The sequence below is a fragment of the Rhinatrema bivittatum genome, chromosome 3, assembly GCF_901001135.1.
Source record: "Rhinatrema bivittatum chromosome 3, aRhiBiv1.1, whole genome shotgun sequence".
NCBI classification, from domain to species: domain Eukaryota; kingdom Metazoa; phylum Chordata; class Amphibia; order Gymnophiona; family Rhinatrematidae; genus Rhinatrema; species Rhinatrema bivittatum.
Window position 1 is genome coordinate 272,997,297 of NC_042617.1, and position 7,754 is coordinate 273,005,050.

The 7,754-nt window shown below is 42.9% G+C and overlaps 1 protein-coding gene across 7 annotated transcripts in view; it reads right to left on the reverse strand.

Annotated features, from left to right (window-relative positions):
- The window catches only part of KMT2D (lysine methyltransferase 2D), a 610,975-nt gene that overhangs the window by 183,096 nt on the left and 420,125 nt on the right, over positions 1 to 7,754 (reverse strand). For 6 of the 7 annotated variants that reach the window (XM_029594656.1, XM_029594657.1, XM_029594655.1 and 3 more), the window contains 2 exons: positions 4,664 to 4,807; positions 550 to 616 (listed from right to left, as the gene is read on the reverse strand). In XM_029594656.1, the coding sequence (XP_029450516.1) occupies positions 550 to 616; positions 4,664 to 4,807 (211 nt within the window). The remainder of the gene's footprint in view (positions 1 to 549; positions 617 to 4,663; positions 4,808 to 7,754) is intronic. The other variant, XM_029594658.1, reaches the window with a different exon arrangement.

The following is a 7,754-nucleotide window of genomic DNA, read 5'->3' on the forward strand; positions in this document are numbered from 1 at the left end:
TATTGCTTGGCAGAAGCCTAAAAAAAAAATATCAAACTTTTGTTCTACCCTTTGATATATGCCAACCAATCTCAGTACGTTTAACACACACCTATCCACCAATGTGCCCATTATTTTTTTGTGGGCTGTGTGCACAAATTGTCATGTGCAACATAGTGTATAAATGTATGTGCTGTCTTTTGAGACATTCTATTTTTCTTTTCTTGTGTGTGCTGTTTTCCTGTGCACACTTGTTTCACACCCTCATACACACAAATGCACAGCTTACAGGGAACTGCCAACCACTCAATCATACTTTATCACTCTCAAACAAAAAAAAAAAAGAAAATGCATGTTTCTACAGTTCACCTCTACACTTATTCAGCCTATCATCTTTCTTGGAGACCTCTCACTGCTGTATGTGTGTGGAAAAGGATGGTGTTTGGCTGTGTGAGCTGTCCATATGTCCATAACTGGGTTGTTTTTAAGGTGAGGGAACATATAAATTCCCTTCTCTGATCTGTCACAGTTGCAGCCTTGCCCGCATGCACCGCTGTGAAACATACTTACTGATAACACCTTGAGCAAATGTTGGGGGGTTTGGGCGTGACTGGGATGAATCGGTGCTACTCTTCTCCTGCAAAAGAATTATACAGCTACTCAGAGACTCTATAGTGCCGGAATGTTTCATAAAGCATGGCTTCAAGAGTTATGCAGTGAACATGTAGCTTCTAGGCATGTGCTAAACATGCACATGTAGGAAAAGCAAATTACAATTTTAAACTGTAACAGGTTACGTGCATAATTTACCATCCCACTAGACAAAAATAATGCAATATGCAGTTACCTTCTCACGCTCAATACCACAAAAGTTTTAGTAGCACAAGAATAAATGACTGTCCAAGAATCAGGTACAACAGAACCACAGTTCCTCATAATAGTCAAAAGGAGACATTTCCATTCCTTGAATCCTGCTAGACCAGTTCAGATGTGTGGGTTTATACCACCCTGCAAGCAGACTGAGGCAGAGCACAGCTTTTCCCAGTGAATCACAGGTATTAGAAGTGGTGCAGCACCATCATCAGCCAGTAACCTTATGACAAAGCAATGAAGTAGAAAGGAAAATTGGTTCTTACCTGCTAATTTTCATTTCTGAAGTACCACAGATCAGGGTTTTGCATCCCTACCAGCAGATGGAAACAGAGAAGAAAAGCTTTACCGACACTGCTATTTAACCTAGTGTGCCACCTGCAGTCCCCTCAGTTCTGATCTGTACCCAAGCCAAGATGAAATAAACCTAAACAACCAACTTTCAGCCCTCTCTTGAACTGAGCAAAAGGATGATAGAACCCTTGAAACTAGAGCTTCTTCAGAAATATGAATGAGTGAACTCTCCAAACAGTAAACAACTGCATTATTTACAACTGAATATAAAAGTGGGCTCTCTAGAACAGATGGGGCTCTAGACTGATTTGTGGTACTTCAGGAACAAAATTAGTAGGTAATAACCAATTTTCCTTTCCTGTTCGTACCCCAGATCACACTCCTGGGATGTACCCAAGCACCCAAAACTTGGGCGGGAAAGCCTTGTTGCAGAACTCTTTCTCCAAAAGTTGTCAACTCCAGCACTCCAATAGCCAGACTGTTATGCCTGGCAAAGGTGTGCAAAGATGTCCGTAGCCACGCGACAAATTTCCTGAGGAGTCACAGACACCCCGTCCATGAGGTTGCCTGTACTCGCGTTGAGTGTGCTCGCAGACCCTCAGGAATGGGGCACCCTCTACAGATGTACACTGACCTAATTGCCTCCTTCAACCATCACGCAATGGTAGCCTTGGAGGCCTTAGGCCCTTTCTGTGGTCCATTCCATAGCACAAAGGGGGGAATCTGATGTCCGAAAACTGTTAGTAACCTTGAGATATCTCAATGATGCCCGACGCACATCTAACAGATGAAGCTCTCTCGAACGGGGAACAGCTGAATCAAAATTTGGAAAAATTGGAAGCTCTGCTGTCTGGTTGAGATGGAAGGCATAGACACTATCAGCAGAAAAGAAGGCACAGTTTGTAATAAAACGCCTGTCTCTGAAATCTGTAGGAAAGAGTCTCTACACAACAATGCCTAAAGCTCCAAAATCTGTCTGGCTGAACAAATAGCCATCAAAAAGACAACCTTCAAAACAGTGCTCTGCAAAGAACCCGGAGAACCACATTAAGGTTCGATGGACACATCCTCTTCACCAGGGGATGCAAAACTTCACTCCCCAAAAAAACAAACTATGTATGGATGCAAAGTAAGAGATATTCCCTGCACTTTGCCTTGTAAACATCTCAATGCCGCCACCTGCACTAGAATGAAGTTAAACGCCAAACCCTTGACTAGACCTCTTTGCAAAAATGTCAGGATATGAGATACCAAAGTTAGAGTATGCTGTTTGCCCTGTTCCAGACACCACATTTTGAACACTTTCCACACACTCACATACGCCAAAGATGTGAAAGGTCACCTAAGCTTGTAACAATTTGGTAATAACATCCTCCCATAACCCTTATTTCTTAACCGATGCCTTCCAAAAACTAGGCCGCGAGACAGAAGTGATCCACCTGATCCCAAAAGATTGCACCTTGACAAAGCAACCTCTGAAGGTGTCTGAACCTTAGTGGGCCAGCCACCACCAGATTTATTAGATCTGCAAACCACAGGTGACATGCCCAAACTTCTCCTGCACCTCCTGACTCCTTGTTCCCCCTTGACGGTTGATACAAGCCACCATTGTCACGCTGTCTGATAAGAAGTGCACTGGTCGACCTATCAACTGTAGTCAAAATGAAAGCAACGCCAAACGAATCACCCTGGTCTCTAAGCGACTGATAGACCAAGATGCTTCTTCAGCTGACCAACGGCCCTGAGTTACATGCCCTTGGCAAACCAGTCCCCAACCCACCAGGCTGGCATCGGAAGTCACAACAACCCATTCTGGAATTCTAACTCCACTCTTGTTCCAAACGGGGACAAGAAAGCCAACATGGAAGACTATCCCTGGACTCTCCCTTGAGATGTAACTATGTAAAATCCTCTGATAAAAGATTCCAGTGGGAGAAGAGTGCCTTCTGAAGAGGCCTAATATGTGCGAACACCCATGGAAGTATATTCAGCGCAGACACCATCGACCTCAGAATCTGCAAATAATCCCAAACTCTGAGTATTGAAAGATGCAACGATTGATGAACTTGAGTCTGAAGATTCTTTATCCTGTCAACTAAAAGAAACACCTTGCCCACCTTGGAGTCCAATGAAGTCCCCAGATACTCCAAAGATTGGGAGGGCACTAGGTTGCTCTTTGCCATGTTCTCTCATCACTTCCAGAACTCAGTAAGTCCAATGAGATTTTGGTCCACGCTTTGCAGAATAGGGCTAATCGTCCTCAGACCGCTGGAGAAGAATGAACCAGCCTCTTCTCATTGTGAAGATTTAGTTCCCTTGGTTCCCTGCCCAGGGTTGTCCTGAGTGGGCTTGCGCCTACCCCGAAAAGACTGCATCTTGCCCAAGTTTGACCTCTGCATACCTGACTGTCCTCTGTTCTGGTGATATCTTCTGATATCCTGAAGGCAGGAACGAGTAGACAAAGACCTCTTACCACCCACTGGCTTATCCTCAGGTAACTTGAGCCCCGTAGACTCTCCCAAGTGCTTTATCAGTTTCTCCAGGCACTCGAACAACAGCTTGCCCTTAAAAAGAAGAGCACCCAGCTAAGACTTCAGACATCCGTGGACCAATTCCTCAGCCACAGAAGTCAACTGACTGAAACAGTGGACATTATAATTCTGGAAGATGTCTGAATTAAATTATAGAGGGCATCTGCCACAAACCATTGCTGCCTCTAAGGCAGCCTGCCTGCATATTCAAAGGCAAGGTATTTGCACCCTTCTCCTGAAGACACTGCACCAAATGCAAACATCCCCTCTGCATAAAACTGCTGCACACTGCAGCACGATTGCCCAATGCTGAAATCTCAAAAATTTCATTTGAGATGAATTTCCAATTTTCAGTCCTGCTTGTCTCAGCACTGTGTACCCCAATACTGGGATGATGGTTTTCTTGGTCATTGCTGAGACTTATGCATCCACCTTTGAAAGCATTAACAGCTCAAGTACATCTTCTGGAAGAAGATACAACATTGCCATTGCTTGGCCCACTTTCAGATCAGACTTCAGAGCATCCCATTCACGGACCGTCTCAGGTTCACTCTGTCAGGTAGTTCTGGATAAGGGAATCATTAAGAGGGAGTACTCTTATAAGGGTCTCTCTCTCTCTCTCTCTAGGACCCCATGTCATATAACACATCATTGCTCCTAGGAATTAATGTATTAGTATGAGAGCAATTATTTTTGTAAGGACAGAGCTCAATAACCACACAAAAGAATATTCCATAAAAGAATGTATTTATTATGAATAAATTTATCGAGTCTTTTCTAAAATGGATACAGAAAAAGAAAAAATGTCTAGCTTACCTATACAGATTAATGCCAGTCTCAGACTGCTATCCCTTGTCACATCGGAGTTAAAGACAGCAGCTTTGAGCTCACAATTCTTATCATATTTATACTTTTTACTTGCTTATAGACTCAGACTTCTATATATGTTACTTTCTTACACTGTAGGTTAACAACTATTAATGACTTACAAAGAATTTCATACTGGGCGGTTGTCTGGGACGTCTGCCAGGTTTTCTAGTTGAAGACAATCTCGGGGGAAGGTCACAGTTGTTCCCATTGGCAGTATTTTTGTCAAAAACTGTATTCTCTCTTTGTGATTCATTTGTGTATGTCTAGGAGTCAAGCAGAATACCATATCAGAGGTTTCTGTTTGCACTCCTCTGTTCATATAACAAGTTACTGAGCTTATACCAGGATTAAGCAGCATTGCTCTTTTCTTTAAAGGTTATGGATTCCCTGACATAAAGACTTGAGGTCCCCATGCAATAAGGGGATTAGCGTCTCTACAATGCGTGTCCAACGCGGAGTGAAACTAATAGCGCTCATCACATGCAAATGCATGTGAATAAGCCTTTTAGCTATTCACTCCGGATGCAAGAAAAAAATGTGCGTCCAGGACACGTTTTTGCAATCGGAAATTAACGCCTGCTCGGAGCAGGCATTAATTGCTGAGCGCTCCTTAAACTAGTACAAAAAAGCAGAAAAAACTGCAGTCGGGTGCAGGAAACAGACGCTCAACTGACAAGCGTCCGTTTCCTAAACCCCTGGCTGTGCAGAGTTTAAGAAATCAGACACCGATAAACTTGGCGTCTGTTTTCCTAACCGGCAGATGGCCAACACAGATAGGGCTCTCGTTAGCAAGGAGGTGCCAGGAGTGCACAAGCGACCCTAGCATCTCCTTGCTAACGTGACCCCTAATTTAAATATTGCATGGTGCCCCCAGGAGTGCGTTAAGAAAGTGGGCGCTGACTGTTCAGTGCTGGCTTTCTGCGCATAATTACTGCATCGGCTCCAATCTCAGTAAAGTTTTTCTTTTCTGTCTCCATCTGCTGAGAGGTAGGTAAAACTCAGGAGTCTGGACTGGACTGGTCTGGGGGGTACGAACAGGAACCCCTGTTTTTTGTTTTTTTTCTTTTAACATAACTGAACCATAACAGAAGAAAACCCTCTAAAGAGACAATCCTCTCAAGGCATACTGAAAGAAGGAACAAGAGCAGAAGATTCTCAGTAAGAAGGGGAGGAGACAACTGTTCTGAAAAAAACCTCAAGTCTTTCAGGACAATGGCAGGTGAACATACACTGCAAATATAGAATTCCTGGTTGGGTCCTGGACTGGTGTAGCAGGATTCAAGAAGTTAACAGGTAAGACAAAATTTCTACTTCTAGACTACTCCAGGTACATGGGAATTATCCAATCTAATGTGACTGGGAAGACAACAGTACTGGCCTAAATACATCTGACTCAAAAGCTGATTCTGTTTTTGCATGCGCATCCATCCTGTAATATTTGGCAATCAAGTGACCCCTTGCAAATATACTCCAAAGTAACCGCAGCTGACTCCAATCCATGAGGAAATCTACAACCCTATAGAATGAGCCAGAAGGAACTCTGGAAACTTTAGGCCCTTTAGCAAATAAGCTGAAGAGATAACCTCCTTGAGCCAATGAGCCAAAGACAAATTTCAGGCTGCCTCCCCCTGACAAGGGTCACCATACAGCATAATCTATCAATTCTCCTGAAAGTAGTAGTCACACCTTTATATACCTGAAACGACGAACATCCAAGAAATCAAAGGACATATCCTTCCTACGAAATTCCTCTTTTGCAAAAGCTGGAAAAGAAATTGATTGGTTCAGATGAAAATGTGACATGACTTTAGGCAAGGACGGTGGTATTGGGCAGAAAGAAGCCATCACTGCTGAGAAAATTAAGTAGGGTTCCCTATACAACAAGGCCTGCTATTCTGAAATGCAACTAACCAAGCAAACGGCCACCAAAAATACTACGTTTAAGGATAAATCCTTCAAAGAGGGCTTAAAAAGAGCACTCACGAACACACTGAGGACAATGTTAAGATCCCATTGGGAACACTGAAACGAGGATGAATACATGACCCGGACCACATCTGGAGGAGAAGCCATCGAGGCCCCTTGAATACATCTCTTATAGCAGGAAATTACTGCCACTTGAACTTTTAGGGAAGGGCTAATAAGTTATCCAGTCCCCCTTGCTAGAAAGCAAGATAGTTTATTTATTTATTTATTTATGGTTTTTATATACCGGAGCTCCTGTATACAATACATATCGCTCTGGTTCACAGAGAACAGTAATAATTACTGCCGGGTGGCAGTTTACATGGAACAGTTTACAAGGAACAGTTTACGAGGAACAGTTAACATGGCCATTTGCATGGAACAAATCAGAATACTCAATCTAAGTAATAAGAAGACAGAAACTAATTAGTCTCAACTTTAAACATATAAATAGGGCAATTTATAATCTTGGATAAGTACATTAGAACCAAAGGGCAGGGGTTGTTATATAGTTGAAAAGTCCACCTACCCAGGTACAAGAAGTCTCAAAGAAAATCCAGACAAGAACAAATGCCAAAAATGTCAAGGTTTTACAAGCTTCAACAGGGAGAAATCACTGCTACTGGATACCCTTTTCCTATACAAACAAGTACTTTCAAAGACCAGGCCATAAGACAGAAGGGAGCCAGATCTTCTAATACCAGTCCCTTACAAGAGACTGCAAATGCATAAGAACATAAGAAATTGCCATGCTGGGTCAGACCAAGGGTCCATCAAGCCCAGCATCCTGTTTCCAACAGAGGCCGAACCTGGCCATTACCCAAACATTAAGAAGATCCCATGCTACTGATGCAATTAATAGCAGTGGCTATTCCCTAAGTAAACTTGATTAATAGCAGTTAATGGACTTCTCCAAGAACTTAGCCAAACCTTTTTTGAACCCAGCTACACTAACCACATCCTCTGGCAACAAATTCCAGAGCTTTATTTTGCGTTGAGTGAAAAAGAATTTTCTCCGATTAGTCTTAAATGTGCTACTTGCTAACTTCATGGAATGCCCCCTAGTCCTTCTATTATTCGAAAGTGTAAATAACTGATTCACATCTACTCGTTCAAGACCTCTCATGATCTTAAAGACCTCTATCATATCCCCCCCCTCAGCCGTCTCTTCTCCAAGCTGAACAGTCCTAACCTCTTCAGCCTTTCCTCATAGGGGAGCTGTTTATCCCCATTTATCATTTTGGT